We start from the raw sequence: 25,670 nt of genomic DNA, 5'->3' as shown, positions 1-25,670 counted from the left end.
AGGTGGGTCGTGAGTTGGTGTGTGTTTGTGTGTTCACTAGCTACTGAAATCCCAGTGCTCCATTTTGTTGGTATTGTTATGTCTGGGATTGAATCATATTATTTCTTATTAATGCAAATGACTTTCTTTTGTATGAGAGACATGTCTCTTCCTTCCAGTCTCACTTTCTGCAGTTTTGATTTCCACATTATAGCCAATGTGATATTTAAAAGACTTATAATTAGTGCCTGAGGAAAATTCATTATGTAGTTACAGGGTACAGTAATCAGTTTGCTTTTAGAGTCATATTTCTTCTCGTGAGTGATGTTTTGAAATATAACATACTTTTATACATCAAATAATAATTTTAAGGAATGTCAGCTCTGAATAATCCAGTTGTCCTCCTTAAACTACATGTATTTGTCCTGACTGTAAGAAGTTAGTCATAAGCAAAAATGTTTCTGCTGTAATAGTTAAACTCTAGAATTCTCTATATGTTAATATTGTCCTCAGTTTTTGGTGTTTTGCAAGCCTTGTCAGCTAGTTGTGCTCGAGATTTATTGCCTGTATTTGGTTTAGATTGAAACAAGAAAAAAGCCTGCAGTTCACAGTGATTCACTACCATCATTGGGTGTCAACCCAATTTCAAATGGCAATGACTTTACCTCTCTAAACTTACCAAAATAAAGAAAATCACCCAATTAAATATGCTCTTAAGTTAGTCTGAAAAGCAAATAATGCTGCTTGTTGATGGTTATGGTTATTGTGTTGAACCAATTCCAGGACTCGGGAGAAAAAAGTTGAACAAAAGACAAGCATTTTTTAGTGCTAAGTTCAAAGAAAACAATGTTCCAAGATCCAGGAATAAGCAGAGAACAAAGCCAGGGAATGAAACAATCTAGGAAACACTTACAAAGAACTTGGAAACATGCAATTCAGAAAGTACAGGGAAGCCAGAGCTAGGGAACACACAGCTATGTAAACCTGACATGCAAAATAAAGAGGAAGAGGAAACCGATGAGAACCAAAATACAGCTAAAGACAATCAGGAAATTAGTGAGAGCAAGGGCAGGAAGAAAAGCTGCACCATGATATAAAGGGAATCTAAACCTATTAAAAGAAAGAAAGTGGACAGAGAAGAAGGTAGACGAAGATGAGAGATGTGGAGACAAAAATGAGGAAATACTAAAAAGACACGCGGAGATGACACAGAAGGAGGAAGCAAAAGTCATCATTAACTAAAGCTGAAGGCATAAATAACAAGGATAATGAATTAACTTAAAGAACCTTTTCAAAGCATCAAAGAATAAACAAGACTTGTTAGAACTTGTTGAAGAATTAACCAGAAACTGAATCCAAAGTTTATCTGAAATTCAAAAGTAGAAAGAGTCCTGAACACAAAACCTCAAAACCAAAAAGTCCTGGCTGTCACATCACTCACGTCTGAAAAGATCTTTAAACTCCATTAAAAGTGTAGACTCATGTTCACCTTCTCCACTGCACACTCAAAAAGCAGCTCACCTCTCCATCACATCCTTGAGCTACATTGTATCTTTTGGTCCCTTTGAACTCAAGTCATTCTTTTACATTACCATTTTTTTTCTTTTATTAGTTGATCATTATGTGGTCAGATAAATTAAGTCAGGTTAAGTTTTTCAGTTAAAGGTTGTCTGCACTTTCAGTGAACTAAATAAAAAAGCTTGATGTACTGAATGCTTCACTCGGTATAAAGTCTGTAGGTAAATGCGAATAGCAGAGAGACATAGCAAACTCCAATCTAAAAGAAGACTGACACAGAACTCACAAAGTAATGTGTAATTAAACGAAAATAATGAAATGAAAAACCTACTTTCAGCTGCTTCTTTGTCTCAAGGGGTCACCACTGCGGGTGGGGTTGCATGTTTGATTTATCAGAGTTTTATGCTCAATGTCCTTCCTGAACAAGCCCAAAGGGAATTTGTGCAAAACAAAACTGTAATAATATAATATGTAAAGTGGTACTTTTTAATCTTTCACTCAATATGGTTCATAGTCTATTGGTTTAATAGAGGTTACTTTCCCAGAATCACTTATGAACGGACAGTTACTGTGTTCTGCAGATGCCAATTGCACAATAGTGTTAACTGTCAAAAAGGTGTCTATTTGTCTCCTTTATTCGTAGAATTATTGCTACCTGAAAGTTTTTCCTTGGCTAACAGATTCCCTTTTTTTTCTTTAATAGCTGACAGTCTTGAATTTGAAATGTGAAAGGAAAATAAGCTTGAAAGCACTATCTTAGATCTGTGATTCCTAGACAGATCAATCTGCATATATTCATTGCAATTATATGGTAATTTCAGAGGGAAGCCTTGCATTCATAAATACCGCTCATCAATCATACAGAGACATTTAAATTTTAGATACTAGCACTGTTGAAGAACATGCGGCTTAGTTATAAAGTGCATTTCTTTCTACACATGCATGGATTAAACTGAGAAGTCACAAGCAGTAGGCTATAGAGACTTTTGTTGAAAAAACATATTTACTAGTCTAGATTGTTTTATCTGACACATTCAATTTTCAGTCCAAAGACTGACCCAAGAAAAAAGCTATTTCCCTGTACTTTGTTTAGACTGATACAATCGCTACAGTCATTTGGTGTCACCAACTTCAAATGGCATGCTTTTACTTTCCTTAAAGTTACCAAAATGAATGAAATTTGAATTGTCCAAGAAAGTGTGCTCTTTAGGTCAGTCTGAAAAGCAAATCATTTTATTTTAGTTGTTAATGATTTATGGTTGTTGTGTTGGCACCATCTAATTTTAGTTCTGGCAATGCTAGCATCAGTACAAAGGCCTGCTGTCACACCACCCAGTCCCCAGTTGTGAAATGAACTTGAAACTCAGGCAAAACTGCAGAGTCACACTCAATCCTCCAATATAAGCAAAAAAAAACTTTTGCAAATTCTATTTCAGAAGAAGTATCTGCACCTAAACACACAATTATTAATTTCCTGTCAGTGACTTTCCTTCTCATTATTTTCTTAACTCTTTTCATTGGCTAGGTGAGGGGAAAGGGTTCTTAAATAACGAAACATTAACTGAAGAAATAGAAACGGTGGTCAATAGAGGTTCAAGGAAGATATTTTTTCTTAGCATGAGGTTAAGTACCAGTTTTTCCTGAAGTTGACTTTATTTTTGAAGTTGTGTTGGTTGACCTTTTTATCACTCAGCATAATTTACTTTAAAATATTTGGGTATTTAATTAGGTATAGATATGTTCTCAGAACCAGAAGTACAAGCAATGCCTGAATAGAGTCATCAATCAATCAGAAAGAAACAAAGTGAAATCACTTTCAGAACAACACTCTGTTGTTTAATAACATGACAAAGACTTTGAAAGACAGCTTTGAAAAACCAGGCAAGTTCAACAAGTGCAGCTTCCCTCAGACATTTTCAGATTAGGATATATGAGAAATTAGCAGGCTGTGCTAAGCTAAAAGAATAATTGGATCACTTTTTTTATATATATGAATTTATATGTGGATATTGGCAGTGAATACACAACATTACTTATAATGATACCGCAAATAAATTTGTTAATACCACAAAGTTTTATTTTTCGTAGTGGGCTTTTATTAGCTAAATTAGCTAAGCTAAGCTCAACAAACACTTTGCCGATATCTCTCTAGAGTTTTTTGTTTGTTTGTTTTTTATTAATGAAGTCTGAGTATTGTATTTTAGTGGTTTGTACTTCAACTGTGGTTCTTAAGCTCAAGACACAATAAGCCTCTAAACATGTAGCTGGACTTCTTGAGGAAAGAGCAAACAATTAACCCAAGATTGATGTCAGTTTCCCTAACAAAGTGGCATTGAAACTGTTTACCTGGGCTGCAAATTAAATCTTGTGCATGCAAACTTGAAGCATTTAGAATGGATCACCAGGTGCCCAGACATCTGTGAGATTCCCTTAAGGGTTAGAGTTAGTGTGCATGAGACTCCATTTGTGTGTTGGTTTATTTGCATGAAAGCTGAACACACATATAAATTTGAATGTGTGACTCTGTGTAGAGTGATTTGTGTGTGAGTGAGTAACTTGCATTATTTACAAGGAGCCGCAGAGAACGGTTCTGTCATCAGCCTCCCAGCACTAAAGCACACGTGGAATGTCGACAAAGAGCAACAGGATGAAGAAATAGGGCTGGAGGCAGGGAGGTGTTGTTTGAGATGCAGGAAGTAAGTGAGGACTGAACAGAAAAAAGACATATTCAGAGTGTCTCTCCTCCTGATTAAATCATGAAGTGGCAGCTCAGCAGTTGCAGGCAAATGCCCAATCACAGACAAGCACTGCAGCACTCGAAGGAGAAAGAAATCACATGCGCTTTAGCAGGGGAAATTACAAGTGGGTGGGAGACAGATAAATAGAAAGATGCTGTGAAAGGAATGTGTGTGTTTTTATTGGTCTGATTTCCAACAGTCTCTCATCTAGTAAAGTGCCACTCTATCAAAAGCAAACAAACAAAAGCTAATTTATTTTCTCTCGTCTCGCACACATCCCAAAAACTGTAAACACTGTCGTACATTTGCATTTTGACTACACATTTATTAAAAGTCAATTTATTCTGGTTTTTATTGTCTTGCACTGAAGTCATTGGAGGCGATCTTTACTTTTTCTTGTGATAATTAAACTGTGGCGAAGTGGGGAAAAAAAGATTGTGTATCTATTTTATTATTGGGAGACATCCAAAATAATGTTTATCAAGCACACATGAACCAAACAAGTTTATCCTCCCTTTGTAACTTTTGTTTGGAGCTAAAAAATTACAGCAGGTGCTTATAGGTTCAGTGCTTGATCCCCCTAAAAGCAAACTGCCCTTGTTGATGCCTTCAAGGACACTATAGAATCAGAGAGTTGTATTTCTGCTGCAGAACAGCAAACTGTGTTGCAGTTTGTCATTGTATTTGATTCTTCAGCTTTTAGTTTGTCAAGTGTCCTTGAACGTTTCAACAGTGATTTCAAAAAGATGAAGCTGAAAAAAAGAGTAAAGGCAATATGCTGTCATTAGAGTTGTCTGTATGAATGTGCTGTTTACACCAGTCTGCACTGCAATGAACTAAAATGGAGTGGTTGTGTGGAAGATAAGGCACTAAAAACTTTATTGAAACTAAGATTTTTGATGGGAGCTACATAAAAAACACATGAATTGTAGCCTGTTGTGTTTTTACAGATGTTTTCATAAGGCCACATTGTATCACACATCAGAGTCATTTAGGCTGTTTCAGATTGTTGCCTCGGGCCTTGGTCTGGAAACTCATTAAGTGTCGTCACAGACTAGCCAATCGCTGGCATTCAGTCTGGTGTTGCATTTTCGATACCTCAGATTGCTTGGAACCCTGGCCAAGTAGGCACTAAAAAAGTACCTGGTACCAGCTGCTACCACCTACAGCACTGCTCGACTGCTAAAAATCTAGTCGAGCCATGCCAAGTCGACCCAAGTAGACACTAGTCGAAAAGGGCTATAAAATTCTCCACTCCTCATGGTGTCCGCAGCTAAGATGAGATAAAGACCGTACCCTAGTATAGGCTAATAAGAATCCACCAGTCTTCTAAGAGGAGTTTGTACATCAGTCAGCACAGTTTCCTCAGTCCTGTTTCCAACTCTCTCAGCTTTACATGTTCCACCGTGTTCACTTTTGTTCATATTTATTGAATGTTGGTGTGGAGGATACAGCACTATTTAACCCTGAACTGGCAGAATATTGCTTAAAATTCTGGACATGCTATGTTTCAACAATGTTTTGTTTTTTTCTTTCTTCTGTTCATAAAGCTTGTCCCTCTTAATCATAATCTTTTTAGCCATGATAGCTGTCTCTACTTGTACTGTCCACCAGTCTATCATGGATTCTTCCAAATAAAATGTAGTCTAATAAGCCACTTGTGGTAGTTCTCATGCAAGTATTCAGAAATGAGAGATTATCACCTGAATCAGAGAGAAAATGCCATTTATTGATCTGAAAATGTTAAAGAGTAAGGCCTTGTTTTTACACAAGTCCTGTGTATTTATGCATCAGTAAACCTATTATAAGATAGTGCTAACCCTGATTGTTCTACATGCTACACGACTTAACTGAAGCAGCGCAGACTCTAATAAGTTTGTGATAGTGGGTGTTTTTACAGTGCTTTCCTTTATGTACAACTGTTAACACGTGCACTTATCAGAGAGGCTTCTCAGCAGGAACCAAAATTGATATGCAACAAAATTACACATCTGACTTCCCATCTCCAGTGAAACGTGGTTCACAAGGCAGAGTACTGCCAATTAAGTTTTAACTGGTGTCAGCAAGATTTCCAGTGATCTTGGGCAATAAGATTTTCTTACTTTGTTGAACTCAGAAACTTTTTTTTCCACTTTCATTGCCACATATTACAAGTTCTTACTCTTATTTCTTTAAGTATTAAGTCCTTCCAACTGTGAACTCCACTGCTTTGATTTATCTAGCATACTAAAATATCTTTCCTCTTTCTAAAGCACCTTAAATCTGTTTGAAGAGGCAGGAATAATTTCCTAAATCTGACACAACATTAATATCATTAACCAAAGATTAGATACACAGCAGAAAAAAATATCCTGTGTTATCGTGCCATTTGGTTCAACCTAATTAAGTGAAGGAATGAACATTTATTTTTGAGCAAATGCCAAGATAATTTGATTAGAGCTGCAGAGAACACTGTGAGTACTGAGTGTAAGATAATCTATAAATGTCTGTCTGTGCAGGATATGAAATTAGATCAAATTGGCAGCATTATTTTTAGGTATCTAATTAAAGCGTATCAAGATAGCTGTTGATTAATTATAAGGGAAACAAAATGCACCGACATTTTTCTTTCTAATAACTTTAGATAACAATGCCATGAGAGGTAGAAGTGTATTCACATGATAAAATGTGAGAAAAATGCCTTTATGTAAGAGTTGTGCGCAAAAGATCCAAGTATACATCCTACACAGATATAATATATTAGTCAAAAAACAAATACAAATAAGGCACAAAGCGTTTCATGCCTTAAAATGCAGCTAATATGTGACTCGTTAAAGCTTTTGGTTAGATAATTATTAATATGCACTTCTGTCTCCCACCCCTAAAGACAATGGCAGTTAATCCATTGTTTGGTCTTGTAATTGCTTGGATTTTCTTGCTTCATTATTCTTTAATTGTTCCCTGTCAGTTGATTATTCTACATGATGAGAAAGCTCCAGATACCAAAGAGTTTGCCGTAACCGCCCATCATGCCTTGGTACACTGGCACCAAAGCAACTCCTTAGAGCAATGCAATGGCAGATCTAGAAAATTTTTACATGAGGGTAGGGCTGTTCGATATCGGATGACGATATAAAAACGTCTATCGTTTCATTTTATGCTATCGTTTGTTTCGTGGTGTCGCAAAATAAACTGTTTACGGCAATATTTTTTTATCCTTTTGATGGTCACTATATTAATTTCTTCTTTCTCTCTTTCTCTTATATTTTATATAACCACACTACCCCTGTTTTATGCGTTGTTGTTAGCAACAACGATGGTAACACCATCGCGTGTCCGCTTGTTTATGTTCCACATAAACCTTTCACAATAAAGCTCAAGATCCTGTTGAGACTTTTCAAAATAAACTTAATCACGTGAAAGAGCAGGTTATTTACAGATGAGAAGTAAAAAAGAGCTGCCCGAGATTCACATAATTTCCAGAAAATGTGACATTTTCATCGGGATGATAGAATTCTTATATCGGGATATGAGATTTTGTTCATATCGCACAGCCCTACATGAGGGGGCAAAGGAGGGGGACGAAGTCTAGGCAGGGTGAAACATAACTCCTCAGTATGTGAAAATCCCCTATATGTAAATGGAGTCAACGAAATATCCACCATAACACTGTAACCTGGGTTGCATTCAGCGGTTGAGAGGAGGCGGCAGAAACACTCAGCAGGACAGTCAAAAACTCACGACCACACTTGTACTGGGAATTCCACAGTGCTTGTCCTTTAATAAACACGCTCTTCACCAACCTTACAAGGCTCGATTGAACGGCTGCTGTCTTATCATACATGAAGCGAGCAGTGTTCATACAATCTGCAACATTACTTTGAGTTAGGGAGGTAAAGATATGAGGTCCATCGCAGTCCATCTGTCCATGTGCAAGCACGTTTCTCTCACACTCAGAGAACAGTGGCACATACATTAACTTAGGTTGTCTTAAAGAGACACCACATAACCGTGACTTTTACAACACTTTAAAACTAACGATTATATCATTATCTCTTCTAAGAAAACAAAGGCAAGGTGATTTTTTACAAGCTTTCAAGTAAAAATCTTTGCTCACACATTTAAAGTACAATATACCTGAAATTAACATGAACTTAAGGCAACTAATGTATATCACATTAATAAATCAGAAATAAATCACACTGTGCACTTATTATTTATAATTAAATTATAACAAATTTTAGTTGTAGTATTAAATCAATGTAGCTGATTCATGTGCAATGATTATTTTTATAATCATTTTCAGTTAAACTAGCAATCTAAATTAATTGAATCTCCGTGGATTAATTGCTTCATCAGCATTACACGTTTTAAAAAAACTGTGAACCTGAGTTCAAGGATACATCCTTGGTTAATTCCGCTTTAGTAACATACCATCCACCTATCCTTTCTCGTCCGCCTATCCTTATCAGGGTCATGGGGAGACTGGAGCCTATCCCAGCTACCACCAAGTGAGAGGCAGGGTGCACCCTGGACAGGTCGCTAGTCTGACACAGGGCTATATTATCTTAAAACTCATACTCATATTCTAATTAATTATGTGAGTTATTTATTACTTAAGTATCACGGTACATGAATCTCAATAAAATAGATTTTTGACATTTTGCATTTTTTGTATGGATTAAACAAACAAGTTGTAACAAGGGAATTGGTAAGTTTTAGTGGCACTGGCAAACAAATGTTGAGACACAAGCTGATTCCTTATTTTTCAGGTCTCTGTGTAAAGTTAGTCAGTTGCTGCTAGAAGCTACACATCCTGTATACAGATATTATCTATTTATTATTTTATTATCAGTTTTCTCATCCGTTGATGGCCAGACAATGTAAATATTTATGTACTTAAGACATAGCTTAACAAATCAAGAAAATTTGAACATTTGGAACATGTACTCATCTAATGTCAGAATATAAAAATTATTTACACCTTTTAAATCGCAGCAGTCTTGATATGACTGAATTTAATTACTTTCTTTTTGCTGGTGTTTTTTAAAGAGACTGAGCTTAACCACCATAAATCATTGTGCACTGGGGCTTTGGTGATTAAAGAAAGCACAGTGATGAACTGTGTTTCTCTTATGCTCTCAAATTCGTCATTGCTACACATGGGAGTAGTCCAGGGTACACTGAGACACAGAGTACTGTACTATGCAGTACTGTACATGTGACCAACTGGCCTAAATGTGCTTCATATTCATATATGAATAGGTTCTCCCAGTTAATACTCCCATGCTTTTTTGTGTGTTTCTTGTCAGTAGCTCAAAATGACTCAAGTCTCTTTTATACAAGAAACACATTCTTAACATAATTCCTTCACATATACATTTATTAATTCAGTCACTCCCACACTGAAAGTTTAGGTGGCTCTTATACTGTTTGGAGCTCGTTTCTAACTTTCACTTGCTGGTTTACTTACTTACTTGTCTTCCTCAAACCCATTTGCCTTTTTTATATTCAGTGTGAAAGCAAACTATTGAGTTTTTATGGTTACTTTATTTAAATAGTCAGTCTTATCCCACTAAACATTGAATGTCGAATAGACACAAAGGTCATGTATATATTGGGTCTGTCGGTCCATGGCCAATGGACAAAGTAGGTCCACAATTTGGACGTCCAACTATGACCCAGCCTGGACGTCAATATGACGTGACTTTACACAGTGGGATATGACTAATAACTTCCAGTATGACTGCCTACAAAGGCCAATTTCGTAAACAGATCTTAACCACGTAGCTCTTTGCCTCTCATTCACTCCTTAAATATATTATAATGTATTCTGTGAAGGGGAGGAAAAAAAATCACATGACTTGAGTAGAGCAGAAATGTATTTGAGAGCTGCAAGACGTGACATAAAGTAAATCAACACATGGGAGCTCAGAGGCAGCTCATTCTGTTGTGGATATGGCGCCTTGGCCCAGCATCTAGAGGGCCAAAAAGCCAATGGGTATTTAAATAGCTGTGGATCACAGGCTTTGAAACACATCATTCCAGCTGACAATCTGCCGGCTGAAAGACCAGCTGCCCACCGTTTTCATGTCATGTCACAAAGCCGTTCATCTCCGTTCATCTCTTTTATACTCCATGGATCCATGAGGAGCACAGTTAAGAAATTTAAGAAAACTAAAAGTCACCATTTTAGCTGCTATTCTCTAAGGAGACAGAGTTGAAACAGGCTACATGTTTCTAACTGCCCTGTCCAGTAATAAATTTACTCTTTGGTCATTTCCATAAATAGTTTGGTGTCCAAAAGGTCTGAATAACTCTCAGTCCATCCAGGTCACCTCATTGTTATTGGTTAACTACATAAAACATGTTTCTTTTTTCCCCTGTTTGGTTTTGAAAGCTTCTCCCCAATGGTAGCAGATGAGTGTAACCCAGATATCCTTACATAATGAACCAAGGAGGCAGTGTGCAAACAGGAAACCCAAATCAACAGACCCATAGAGGGAAATACAGTATATGTGTTATTTGTTTGTGTTTTGTTAATTTCCTCCTTCATTAGTTCTGTTTTGTGCTTAATGGCCTACTGTGCCACTATTTCAACCTGCTAGCAGAGAAGAGAACACCAGTTGTAAACCTCTAATGAGTCCGTATCGGTCCACTTCCACTGCCAGTGTACCTTGGGGCAAACAGCTTTGTCAAATGCATCGACCTCTTGTTCTGTTTGATGTATTTCATCGCCTTCTAAAACATAGAATATTACGGTCAAAACAATATGTCATTACCCAGAAATTTCCCAGAATATGATTAAAATGATTTGAAGAAACTCAATTTCCTAATGTTCCAGTAGGCATGGTTACTAAATTCATAAATACAAGGCATCTTAACAAGCAAAACCTTACCCAAATGATAGGCAGTATGCTCTGTTGCTAAACATTTCCTAGTGTTCAGCTCTTTGTACTGTTTTTGTACAAATGTACAATCCAAACCGTTTCTACTCTTGGTGCTTCAGATTAAAAACTTAAATATACCTACAAGTTCCTCTATTGTAACGGACTTGTAGGTAATCCAATACACTACTCACGTCTTTGTTAGCGATTCTGTTTTTCAATAAAACAAATCAATTTAACAGGATTTGGGAATTTTTGGTTAAATATGACATGCAAGGACTGTCCCACAGTGAGCTGAAAGAACTGAAGGTGACAAACTCTCGACTGTGTATAGTAACACCTCCAAATAGCATATCTGTGAAGTGCAGCATGGCTCAGCAACTTGCAGCCTTTTGTCCCATGATCATCACTTTTATATGTTCAAGTGCATAGTGTGAAGGATGTCATAAGGCCTTGATGCAATCAGATGTAAAACACAATATTTATGAGTATTTTAAGTTCTGAATCAGTCAGATTTGACCCGACAAGACAGGAAGGTTGTTGCCAGTTCTTAATTGTTGCCATTTATTTTGAGTTCTTAAAACATCATCAAACATTAATTTCCAAAAGTGGATATTTTAGGGAGAAAGATGAAATGTGAAATGATGAACATTTTGTTGGTATAAACTATAAATCATGATTTTATTAAATGATTGGACAGGATTGGAGTCAGGATTGGATTCAGGGCAAATATCACACCGAATTGTTTTATTATAGTACTTATTAGTACTATGGCAAGGTAAAGGTATATTTGCTGGGATTAGCCAAAAAAACAAAAGTCTTCTGAAGTTAAAAAAAAAGTGGCTACAGTCTTTTTTTCTGTGACTTTTATTGTGGAAGCCAGTCACTGAAATGCTGAACAATATCTAACCTACAGCATTTGTTTTTCAGTGGAGTATGCAATCAGCTGTGCCCAATGACCCAGCAACGAACTTAAAGACTGAAAAGAGGGGACAAAATATCTTTATGTACCAAATTACTGTATAGTAATTATTTAGAGGAAAATAAATGCCCATGTTATGAACTGATTGCACTGTCTCTCATTAGCTCAGGGGAAAACATACTCATTATAATTGAGGGCTGTCATAAAAGTTGAAATGAGCTCTCCATGTTTGCTTCATTTGATGGTAATGAAAATGCTATAGCTATTGCATGACTGTAGAGGCTCAAATATTGCTAACCAATTCATCTAGCCTCTTGGGAAAACAATGCTTATACAATGACTTTTTATTAAAATTAAAGGCACATATTTCCTTTTTTTGTTCGAAATGTCTAAAGCAATTAATTCAAAATAATAACCTTAAATAGTCCGTATTTTAAACAAAGAGCTAGGTTTAAAAAGAAAAAGTCTGATAAAGTACAACTATACACTGTTTTATAGTTCGTTGTCATGATTGCACTTTTAGCAGCAGTTGATGTCTAGCGCTGAAGCTGCTACGTTTACACGGAAAAAGAAAAGACAGAATCTCCTGTCAAGAGACTCCCACACGAAATACTTCAGCCTTTACCACTGCAGGAAAGTTATGACCTAAAGAGGAAAAAAAGAAGAACGAAAGATGAAGTCTTCTCAAGGCATATACATGCACAGACAGAAATTAGATGAAAGGAAAACTTAGATAAAAGGGATGAACCTTTTTTCTCGTTCACTGAAGCAAAAGAATAAAAGAAGTGTTCTCACTGTACATCCGTGTCTCACTCTTGTTCTTTCCTGTTGTTTTTTAAATGTCAGTATAATCCGGCATTGATCTACACATGCATGTGGAAAATTACTCACACCTGCCAACTACATAGTTGATGAAACTTAGAAGGCACGATACATCCTCATTGCCATTAGACATTTGAAGTCTTTTTTCATACTCAGTGCTACTTCTGAGTGTTGAGTTGGCCTTGAAAGTTGTAAGTTTCCTATAGTTTTATCTGCATGCACCACTCACTTTGCTTTATGTAGTGCGTTTCTTTCTTACCTGCTAACTAAGTATTCTTAACTGTGCAAGAAATGCTTTGCAATCTTTAATTTTAATGACTTGGTAAAGACATCCAGTGATGTTATGGTGCTTGGTAGCATTAATAAAATCAGACCTGCTTGCTTTGTCTGTAAAGATCGAAAAAGACGGCCCAGTGTTATTACTGCCACAAAACTTAGGCCATGTCCACACTAATACGTTTTTGTTTTGTAACTTTGTAATTTTGCGTTATTCGCAGCAACAACTCCACCTCATTGTTAGTCCATCCACTCAGTGCTTTTCCTCAACCTTTCGCCGCGATATTTCAACGAGCCGGAAAGTTAGAAAACAGCTGACAGAAATGAGGCAGGTCAAATCGTCTTGCCTTTCACGCATGCACAGTACTGGATCGTAAGCGTTTTCGGTTGTGGACGCACAACTCTGTGAAAACGACTGAAAGCGATAGTGTGGACGTGGAGCGTTTTCAGACGAAAACGCAGTTTTCAAATTTGTGTGGACGTAGCCTTAGAGAGCCTTAAGATTAAAAATCAAGATTCTAATCATTAGCATGTATAGAGGACATACACACAGGAACTACTTTCACTTTCTTCTCTACAACTTAAATGTAGTCATAAAACAGTAATGGAGATCTTGAGAACCAAGAGTTTGTTTACTTAGCAGCTTTCAACTTTCTACCTCCCACTTTTTCTTTCATTCAGTCTCATAAAAACTCTCGCCTCAAGGTCACTGCAGTATTTGGGGAGGGTAATGTTAGTTCAGGGTTGTCTGTTGTCAGTGGGGTTCACTTCGGCCACATATACCCACAGGCAGCCATTTCCTCCGGTCCCCCCCTCATTCAGGCAATTTAAAATCTGTATACTCATGGGATCATCAGGCAGCAGCTTGCAGGCCTCAGCAAGGGCTATGAAAGGGCTTGAGATTACTGTAACTTACACTGCAGGTGTGGGTGATAGAGGAGGATGGATGGTAAAAATGTAATCAACGCCTAAGCTTGTTCCTAGTCGCAGTCTATTAGCATGAGCAAGGGCTTAGTAATTATTTTCGTGGACTAAATCCGCCCCGCTAGGACTGAGGGTGTAAGTGCAACTGTATTTATAGTCTCTTTGTGCCATTGAGGATGTGAATATTCTTTGTGCTGTTGCTGTTCTCTATGTGTTACATGATAATTATGTATAGAAATATTCTTGTCAGATAAGTTATAGGCAGCTTATAGCCAATCTCCAAAGCAGGAAAACATACAGTAAAGTACTTATTGAGCACGCCAACATGTCTAATTGTTACCTGTTATTAATTCTGAAAAGTTACCATTACAAATGCAATTTTGCAAATCCAAAGGTATCCAGCTGCCTCACACCTATCTGAGTGTTTCCGTAGAGAAACCTGTGACTATAATGACTTGTTTTTATTAGTAGATTACAGACTTGCTCATTAAATCTCTTTACTTGTGATCAGATAATTAACACTGCTCTTGATAAATTGTGGTCATCATTATTGACTGGCTTCACCTGTAGTTACTGTATATTGTTAGTAGAGTGCCAAAATAAATCTTCCACTCACTTTGCTGCCTTTTTGCAAAAGAGGCATTTGCATTTTCAACATTGTCCCTGCTTAGTAAATCTGACCCCAAATTGGGTCTAAGTTGATCAGGAAATCACAGTGGAAACTGTGATGACAGTTTTGGTGTTTATCCAACTATTTGCTCAGGTGGCACCTAAAAAACAAAACACATATCGTTACAGCGACATTATCTCACACACACACACACACACACACAAATAATAAAAGGAAAACTGTTAACTGAGTCTGCTTGGGATGGAAAATCATCACTAACGTTGTTGCTTATTCAAATACATCCATGTCAAGCAACTTCCTGCAAGGAGTGACTCATTTAAAAGAAAATGAAATCCTACCACTTGTAGACTATGAAGACACTAAATGATCTCTGAGTTTCCAGTCTTACCCAAGGCACAGAATGGATGAAAGTCATGAAAGAAGAGTCAGAGTTATCATAATAAGAGTTGTTCTATTATTTCACTCATGATGATTCAGCTGTTAGCTCTCTGCTGCTTTAAAACGAACTCTCCCAGCAGCTGCTGCCATTGTGAACAATATGCAGCATTCAGTATGAAGCCTTATGAATTCCACACTATCTAACAAAACAACCAAAGTCATTAGTAAAGAATTTGTGTATCCACATTAATATTTCCATCGACACAATAACTGAAAAATCATCAAAACAAACAACCTGCATATCTGAATAAAAAAAGCACCTCTATGCATTTCACTTTGTTAATTGACTAATTAGTACAGATCAAGAATTGTCTCACAACCTTGATTTCAGAAAGAAAATAACAATAAAGCCGTACCTGCTGCTGCACTTTAACGGGGACTCAGCGGGCTTTTTCTAAACACTAATTATTAAAATAAAAGCAGCAAGAAAAGCAATAATGAGAACAATTACTTTCCTACGCTTTTACGTGTTTCGCAACAAAAACAAAGCCAACGGGGAGACGGTTGTTGGACCCGTATACTGAACTTTGCATGTGCCTGTTAGTCATACCGTGGTGGAGGGGGCTGGGTGGTGTTTGGTAAGTGATATAGAGCTGGTGTGCATAATGCTGATGTGCAGTTTGAGAAGCCAGTTCCTGATGACAGGCTTGCAGACAGGCAGGCAGGGACTGAATGCTACTGTACTATTTCTCCTTTACCGCTTCGCCAATAACTTTGGTGTTGCAATGGGTTTCTCATTTAGTAGGTGCCAAGCTGCACAGGCTCTGATAAGACTTCCTGAGCACACACTGATCCACTCTGCTAAATGTATGGTGAGGCAAACTGACAGCTTCCCCGTACTCAGGAAATCTAGAAGCATCATTTTAAATCACTGCAAGTTATGTATTAGCTAAGAAATGTAGGAAGGACTTTAAATGTTAAATCATCGCTTTTTACTGATTTGATACTGGATTATTGCTCACGCTGTCAATAACTTCTCAAGAACAGTCCCATATGGGTTATTAATTCTCAAATCAACAAGATCCGTGGTATGTGATTCATGGTGAGCTGTGACAGCCTACAGCTGATGCTATCAGCTCACTCCTCCAGTCCCTAATCGTATTCAAACAGACAGTGAGGTCTTCATAACTTGACAGCTCACACTCTTACTCTGCTGATCATTCATGCTGCTGTGTTGCTATTGACCCAGGTTGCTGCAAATTCCCTGCACCTCCTGTAACTCCTCCTGCTGCTGTGTCTAGATAGATGCAGAGGGAGCTGCTGCCGAATAATTACTGGTGTTGTGCCATGATTTCATACTGAAGGAGTTTTATTTTAAAATGGGATCCATGGGAGGGTTTCAGGGTGACCAAAAAGAACACAAAGGCTTGTCTCAGATTTGCCAAAAAAACATCTTGATGATTCCCAAACTTTTGGGAAAATAATTTGTGGACTAAAGAGATAAACCTTTTTAGAACGTTTGAGTCCCATTGCATCTTGGATGACACTAACAAAGCATTTCATAAAAAGAGCATCATACAAGTTAAATATGGTGTTGGTAGTGATGGCCTGTGTCCGCCATCAGTTCATATCCTGAAGCTCAAGCACCTCTGAATGTGTCAAAAAAATACACATATGAATAAATAATCCAGACATAAATCGAAATGAGATGCTTTGACATGACCTTAAATAGGCTGTTCGTTCTCGAAAACCCTCCAATTTGGCTTAATTAAAACAGTTCTGCAAAAAAGACTGGGCCAAAATTCCTCCACAGTGATGTGAAAGCCAGTTTTCACAAATGCCTGATTGAAATTCTTGCTGCCAAGAGTGTCACAACGAGTTATTAGGTTTTGGAGTACTTTTTTGAATATGGCCAAGTAGGTTTTGTACTTACACAAGTTATCTTCATCTAATATTGAGTTTGTTTTAATGATCTGAATCAGCGGTCCCCAACCCCTGGGTCATGGACTGATACCGGTCCTTGAGCTGTTTGGTACCAGGCTGCAAGAGTTGAGGCTCGAGTGACATTTATGGTTTTCAGGGTTTTTAGCGTTATTTTTTAAATCGTTTTTAGCGTTAACTCTGGTTTTACTGGGTCTTTTTCCGTGTGTTATGAATAAATCTTCTTTTTTGGCACCGGTACTGGTTTTATTTTGGTATATTTATCCACGACACCGTAAAGTCCAGTCCATGAAAATGTTGTCAGACATAAAACAGTCTGTAGGTTGGGGACCACTGATCTGAAGCATCTAAGTATGATAGATATGGAAAAAAAAAAAAAAAAAAAAAACTAAGAAAGCAAGAAGGAAGAAAATATTTTTTCACAGTATTGGTGACCACAGTGTTGGTCATAAAAAAGAGGAAAAATAGAGTACGTTTAAATTAAAAAATAAATAAATATTAAAAATACTGTTTGATGCTCATTAAAATGGAGAATGTTAAAGGTTTAAGAGTTTAAGTGTAGAACTGCCACAGAAGAAATTCTAGACAGACTACCGGAGCTCACACTAAGCCGATTTAAACAGCTGCCAACAGCGATTATGCAATATGAGACTCTCCTATGACTTGTGTCACCCCCTCTGAGATTGGCTCTGCTCTTGTAGACCTTTCTGCCCTCAGGAGCAAAGAGTGTCCATCATACCCGTAATTATCTGGGAGGGAGGTCCATCACTATTGCATATTAGCAGCACACAGACGGCATGGCAGTAAATAATCCCATCATTTCACCCAGAGGAGGTCAGGCAGACATAAATTTAACACAGAGCAGTTTTACAGGAGTAATTTTTTGGTTTCTTTGATTAATGTACATCTGAATTGCACTCAGTTTTAGGACTGCTTTGGACCATTTTAATTTCTCAACTGGAATTCTACACAAAATGTTTTGTCAAGCAACTCTTGACAGCAGACCAGCAATGACTCAGTTCTTATGCCTGAGATGCTCAGCACTTAAGAATTGTATAAGCTTTCATGACATTTATGGGCTCAATTTGTATTTCAAGAGTTTTCTTCTTTTTATAAAATGAAGACAGCAAGAAAGCTTGATTCTTCTAATTGTAATTCCTTCAAACGTGATATACTGTTGTATTGTGTTTGTGTAATTACAAGCAAAGTGCTTCTACAAAGCTTTTGAAATACTTAAGTAATTGAAAATTAAGAGAAAAATGCAGAAGACCAACAAATGCAGTTGCAAAATATATAGTGACTTTTCTGAGAAAGTCATTGAGTTTCCTTAGGAAACCTATACAATGAAAAGCATTGTACTGAAACGTTGTACTGAAATGCAGTACTGTACAAAAGTCTTGAAATGAGCCACACCTTATTTCTTTATTTTGCATTTAAGGTGCCAGATTGGGTTTTGTTTGTTTGTTTTAAGTGCTTTTGAGCAATAGTTCTCCAGGCTCTCTCAAGTTTTTCTTTGGACTCTGGCTGCCTTTTCACAAATTTTCAGTCCAGTCCTTGTACATGATCATTTTCAGAACAATGTTTAGTTTATTTTAGTTTCCTTGTTCTTAGCAAAGGACCAGTTTTAAACTGTATCTTTAGTCACTTTGTTACTAGCAGCTTCTCTTAAAAAACTGAACAAAAAAAACCCCAACATTTTTATCCTAATTTCTTTAATTGAATCGATGAAAAATGCCAACGTTTGACAGGGATAAAATAGTTGAAAAACACATTTTTCCACCACTGTCCACAAGGTGTATAGAGTGTCATTTAAAAAATGAGGAAGCTGGAAGTGGGCAACGAAACAGGAAGAGATGCAGCTGGCCATATGACTTGGTCTGTCTGGTGGAACCTCATCAGAAATGGTCTAAGTTGAAGCGTGACTGCCACCAAGCCATTTTTAAGAAAGGAAAACAACAATACAACAACTGGACCGGAAATCAGTGACAACAAGTTTTATGGAGGGATTAATCCAAATTTGAGGTTTTTTGGTTCAAATATTCAATATGTACGGCGGAGGTCAGAAAAGAGGTACAACAGTATCTACAGTATCATCATATCAGTATCTACTGTAAAACACAGTGGAGGCCATGTCATGGATTGGTGCTGAATTTCAGCCTTTGGCGTTGGGATCTTGTCAAAACTAATGGAAATATAAATCCTGAAAACTATTCAGATTTTGATCCATCTACAACACTGGAAAATATATGATTGGGAACAGCTTCATATTTCACTATGTCGAGGATTTCAAACACACTGCCAGAGCAGTAATAGCATGCTTGGATAGAAAGAGACACTGTGGGACACTGTCATTCATGGATTGGCCTCCCCAGAGCCCAGACCTGAACGTTCATCTTACGAATCATCTTAAGAGAGCAGAACTAAAGGCAGCTAACATCCAACAAGGAGCTCTGAATGTCCTTCATGAAGTCTGAAGAACTATTCCTGAAGACTATTTAATGAAACTAAAGGACAGCTTGCCTATGAGAATTTAGGCTGTGTTAAAGAATAAAGGTGATGATGGCTGTGGTCATATTGACGTTCCAGTTTCTTCTTACTGTATTTCCATGTTTCCATATTTCAGTAAATCATTGAACCTATTTCCAATTTTCCTTACAAAAGGAAATAAGTGGTGACTCAAGATTTCTTTTAACAATACTGTATTTTGTTACACTCTCTTGCTGCCCCCTTTCATCACATTTTTTTTGTGCCTTTTAGAGTTATCACATCTTTAAATATCCATGACATTTTGTCCTCTAATGCAGCGCTTTCAAATTCCCTTTTGAAAGAGAATTTCTTCCTTGGCTCTTTGTCTCTCTGTTTGTTTTCCCCTGCTTGACATTTATAAAGTAAGCGCTTGGAGGATGCTGTGAACAGTAGAGAGTAGCTCCGTCTCCGGGACATTGAGCGTCCATGGTGCGAGCAGCTTCGGATCACTCACTTAAGCAGCTAACATTTCAAATGGACAATAAAGAGAGTCCTGGTCCCTCTAGAACAATAAAACAGTGTTAGAGTCAGGGGTGGATGCACTGTAATACAGACAGATATTTCTCTGCCACAGCTGCAGCTGCTGTGCTCAGCAGAAGGGGAAAGGCTGAATCAAAGGACGCTCACTACACCAAAGAAAGGGAGCACGATTCACTCCAGCATTCAAGTTTACTTCAGGTGTAACATTAATTTTCTCTCCATGTATCAAAGGTGTATTTATACAGGGAGTGCAGAATTATTAGGCAAATGAGTATTTTGTCCACATCATCCTCTTCATGCATGTTGTCTTACTCCAAGCTGTATAGGCTCGAAAGCCTACTACCAATTAAGCATATTAGGTGATGTGCATCTCTGTAATGAGAAGGGGTGTGGTCTAATGACATCAACACCCTATATCAGGTGTGCAGAATTATTAGGCAACGTCCTTTCCTTTGGCAAAATGGGTCAAAAGAAGGACTTGACAGGCTCAGAAAAGTCAAAAATAGTGAGATATCTTGCAGAGGGATGCAGCAGTCTCAAAATTGCAAAGCTTCTGAAGCGTGATCATCGAACAATCAAGCGTTTCATTCAAAATAGTCAACAGGGTCGCAAGAAGCGTGTGGAAAAACCAAGGCACAAAATAACTGCCCATGAACTGAGAAAAGTCAAGTGTGCAGCTGCCAAGATGCCACTTGCCACCAGTTTGGCCATATTTCAGAGCTGCAACATCACTGGAGTGCCCAAAAGCACAAGGTGTGCAATACTCAGAGACATGGCCAAGGTAAGAAAGGCTGAAAGACGACCACCACTGAACAAGACACACAAGCTGAAACGTCAAGACTGGGCCAAGAAATATCTCAAGACTGGTTTTTCTAAGGTTTTATGGACTGATGAAATGAGAGTGAGTCTTGATGGGCCAGATGGATGGGCCCGTGGCTGGATTGGTAAAGGGCAGAGAGCTCCAGTCCGACTCAGACGCCAGCAAGGTGGAGGTGGAGTACTGGTTTGGGCTGGTATCATCAAAGATGAGCTTGTGGGGTCTTTTCGGGTTGAGGATGGAGTCAAGCTCAACTCCCAGTCCTACTGCCAGTTTCTGGAAGACACCTTCTTCAAGCAGTGGTACAGGAAGAAGTCCGCATCCTTCAAGAAAAACATGATTTTCATGCAGGACAATGCTCCATCACACGCGTCCAAGTACTCCACAGCGTGGCTGGCAAGAAAGGGTATAAAAGAAGAAAAACTAATGACATGGCCTCCTTGTTCACCTGATCTGAACCCCATTGAGAACCTGTGGTCCATCATCAAATGTGAGATTTACAAGGAGGGAAAACAGTACACCTCTCTGAACAGTGTCTGGGAGGCTGTGGTTGCTGCTGCACGCAATGTTGATGGTGAACAGATCAAAACACTGACAGAATCCATGGATGGCAGGCTTTTGAGTGTCCTTGCAAAGAAAGGTGGCTATATTGGTCGCTGATTTGTTTTTGTTTTGTTTTTGAATGTCAGAAATGTATATTTGTGAATGTGGAGATGTTATATTGGTTTCACTGGTAAAAATAAATAATTGAAATGGGTATATATTTGTTTTTTGTTAAGTTGCCTAATAATTGTGCACAGTAATAGTCACCTGCACATACAGATATCCCCCTAAAATAGCTAAAACTAAAAACAAACAAAAAACTACTTCCAAAAACATTCAGCTTTGATATTAATGAGTTTTTTGAGTTCATTGAGAACATGGTTGTTGTTCAATAATAAAATTATTCCTCAAAAATACAACTTGCCTAATAATTCTGCACTCCCTGTAGTGGGAAAGAGCTCATTAGTTCTTTAAAATAATCAGAATTTAATTATCATCTTTCAGTTAAGAAGCACTGGCACAAAATCTAATATAACACTCAATCTTTTTAACATGTGCAGCAGCAGAAATAACATTGTTTAATACTTTTGTTTCTCCCTGTATATGTACTCAGGGGACCACAGTAAGTCTGAGCAAAGATAGGATTGTTCTTACTGTATATGACAAGATGTAAATCAGCTTGGTGGGGGATGTGTGTGTTAATTTATTTCTGTCCTTCCAGCACAGGGATAAGAATGACAGTTAGGTGATGATCCCTCATGTCTGAGCCATCTCACGCCTCATTCCCCTTGAAGGAATAACATTGAACAGGGATTTACCCAAGACCTTGACTTGACTGCCTGCATGCAGAGAAGAGTGTGCATTGTCTTTCTTTTTTTGTACAGCTGTGCGAGTCTTTGGTTTGTAATAAGTAGGAGGGTCACCAGCCTTAAGGGTGTGCGTGTGTTTCTCTGGCTTCATCTTTGCCAGTTTTATGTGCGACGCATGACGCGGTCCTTCCAGAAATAAACAGGAGATAACTGAGATTTATTGGTTTGATTATTTTCTATAACTTACTGTTTTTCAAACTGACCTCTTCCACCAAGCGTGACTGCTTGATAGATGTGCTTGATTAACAGAATTGAGTACTACAAATTAGAGGCCACAGTAACCTCAAGTTCCAGTTTCATAACGTCATATGTTATCACTAGCTCCGGTACGCAATTCATCAAAGCAGGAATGACCCCCAAACTGTTGTTCCAACAAGCTCCAAATTATCTTTTAAATTTTTTTTTTATGATGCACTGGACATCAAGAGCCACAAGAGCAAACATTCCCAAATGTATACTCAAGCTTGACTGAGGTTTATTTACTACCATGTTTAGTCATGTGTTGCGGTCATTCATCCTTAATCAGTTTTCAGGTTCAGGTATTATATTATGTTATGTTAAGCTTTTTTCTGTTTTTCTTCACTAAACAAAAAAGAAAGCCTTTCTCTTTCTCTTGCGGAAGAGACTTCATTGACAACAGAAACCTTCATTTTGTATTCATACAAATAGAAATATGCTCTTCTTTAATATGCACCTTAACACTGCAGAACACTGTGCTTTTCCTGCAGCCCAGTCGAACCTGTGTTAACTTTGCTGCAGTGACTGCTGGGCTAACAAATGTAGACATGCTTTGGCAGTGCTATGCCCTGCTGTGGGTTTGACATCAAAAGGAGACGCTGGGAATAAACTTCTGAGTCTATTAAGCCCATCATGTCCCTTAATTTTGCATTTGTTAGCATTCGTGGCTGTTGAGTTGTCGGAGGACATTAGGCGGTGAGATCCATCTCTATATACTCTTAGAGGGGGATCTCCTGCTCTGCAATAACTGGGGATGGATGTCATATTCAGATTTAGTTATATAAAAATTTTAAAACATTTTTTACTGTGCTTCTGACTTGCAAGTAGCCCTTACTTGACCTTACCTTCTCATAGCATACTGCCAACAGATAAAGTCACGTGATACACAACCAAAGGAGGGTCACAAAAATAGCAAAATAACAACATGATCTTATTTTTTGTCTGTTCTTTACTCCAAACGTTTCTCACAGCAGACGAATAAACACAGGTTGCATGATTTCTTTGTGGTTTCTAAGTTTTTGTTGCACATCATCATTAAACAGAACCTTGCTGAGAATTAAAAAAGGCCTGGTTTAAAGCATGAGCTTTAATCCCTTAGAAAAGCAGTACAAGAAGCTTGAGAGGGTCTAAATGGGAATGTGTACCTATTGTTTTCACTTGGATTCAAGGATTACTTGTAATTAGTTGGACCCCTGCACAGAAAAGCTGTCAGACAAATTATGCAAACAAAAAACGAATATTTTTTTAAATGAGTGAACACTCAAGGACACATGTACGGATGTACGAACAGACACATTATCTGTCCCATTTGCCTTCCTTTCCTCTCCTCCCACTCGGAAACACGCAAACACATTAAATCCAATTTGAAGCTACAATCCAAAGGCTTCGGCTTGTGCAATTGAGGTTAATCAAATGTCTTTTTTTCCCCCCCATATTTGTGTTCGTTCTTCTAGGCAATGCATGCACCATGTCAGAGTACAACAAGCTGAAGAGCATGCTGCTGGATATGCAACCAAAAGCGCTTAAGGCTGGGGAGCAAAATCAGAAGAGAGACATGGAGGAGAAGAGAGCGCTGGTGGACACCATGTTTAAATACCTGGATGCGAACCAGGATGGCCGACTGATCAGTGATGAACTGGAAAAGGTGAGTGTCAAATGAATCAACACAGCTGTGTGAAAGAAGAGATAAATGGCTGGGAGTGTTTTGTTTGCCATAAGTGTTTGTAACAGTTTTTGTTTGTGGACTTGTCTCCAACAAGTATTTCCAGTTTAAATGTATCACTGTGCAAATTTACAAAAAGAAAAAGAAAATGCTGGCAGATTTTTTTAAATAACGTTTGTTTTTTTTAAAAATTCTATTAAATTATATATAATGTGATCCTTTAAATAGAAGCCTGTATTGCTTACAGTGGGTAATTAGTCAACCACATTTTTATCTTCATCTACACCAATGATCAAGACAGTGTGATCAAGTTATAAGTGAGAGTGGCTGGAACATTTAGTCATCTTGCTTAACAATAAGAAAAGCTGTCTTCCCACCCGGGGCTGATGGGAAAAATTTGGCATTGATATTTGACTCAATTAAATTACCGTGAGTGTCATCTGGTATCTTGAATTGGGCATCAGAGATGTGTGTTAATTAGACTCCACCTAGCCAGTTCTATGATATCAGTGACTGCCATTGTGCCAATATGCAGTAAACCATGTTAGCCATAGTTGACATCAGACTGGAGCAGGAACAGATGTTTATATGTGCATTTTAAATTTGCTGTTGCTCTTTATTATTATGTGGGCATCCAAAGACAAAGGTTGCATGATGCCAAAGGAATATAAACTCAGTACGGGTTAAAATGAATTCTCAAAAGTGCTTCAGCTCTTTCCAAGCTCTTTAGACTTCAGTAATTATTCTCATGTTATCTCACTGTGGCTTTATATTGCAACCAGAGTGTTGTCCAAGTTTAGAATTTCAGTGACTTCTGCCTTTTGTGACAGATCTGTATTGAGGGAATTATTAATGCTGATATATGTCCACATGAAATCTTTAGATTGGACACTCACATCCTGAGGAATTCATAAATTCAGTTTCGCAGAGATAATGCTTTTAAGAATCAAAGATGAATCCCAGTCATCCCTCCAGACTGTCTCCAGTTTTGGATCTGTCTATTGTCACAGATGGTCTTGGAGGGTAAAATCCTGTCCTTAGGTTTGAAATATTTAATTCAAATGCCTAAGGACAGATTTATCTGTCACAGGAAAAACATGGCTGCAGTCAGCTGCAGGCTGGCTCATGAAAAAAAAAAAGTTTGGTATATCCATTATTATGCCATGTGACATGTCCAGAACCATATAAAATCAGCTGGAGATAAATGCTAAGCTGGAATAGCTTGGAATGGCAGTTTACTTTTTTCCATTAGATCTTGACCTAAAAACATATTTTACAGGAAATTTATTATTATTATTATTATTATTATTATTATTATTATTGTTGTTGTATCGAACTGTACCTTGATATATTAAAGCAAATATTGACTTGCTCTTCTCTTACAAGGGTCTCAGCTCACAGATTTTAGAAAAATAAAGCCAAAATAACTAAATAAATAAATAGAATAACCACATAAGGATTCAATTTCCAGAATTTACTGTCCAGGCATTTTTGTTGTTGCTGTTATAATAAATTCTAAGCACATAAATATTGGCACTAA

At 37.7% G+C, this 25,670-nt stretch overlaps 1 protein-coding gene across 2 annotated transcripts in view; it reads left to right on the top strand.

Annotated features, from left to right (window-relative positions):
- The window catches only part of fstl4 (follistatin-like 4), a 215,064-nt gene that overhangs the window by 117,403 nt on the left and 71,991 nt on the right, over nt 1–25,670 (top strand). For both annotated transcript variants that reach the window (XM_086309271.1, XM_086309272.1), the window contains one exon: nt 23,922–24,112. In XM_086309271.1, the coding sequence (XP_086165397.1) occupies nt 23,922–24,112 (191 nt within the window). The remainder of the gene's footprint in view (nt 1–23,921; nt 24,113–25,670) is intronic.

The sequence above is a fragment of the Aulonocara sp. 'chitande type north' Nkhata Bay genome, linkage group LG10 (assembly GCF_057382095.1).
Source record: "Aulonocara sp. 'chitande type north' Nkhata Bay isolate Kocher_YH1m ecotype deep benthic linkage group LG10, A_spYH_male_GT1.1, whole genome shotgun sequence".
NCBI lineage: Eukaryota > Metazoa > Chordata > Actinopteri > Cichliformes > Cichlidae > Aulonocara > Aulonocara sp. 'chitande type north' Nkhata Bay.
The sequence above is the reverse complement of the archived record's forward strand: the minus strand, read 5'-3'. Positions and strand labels throughout refer to the sequence as shown.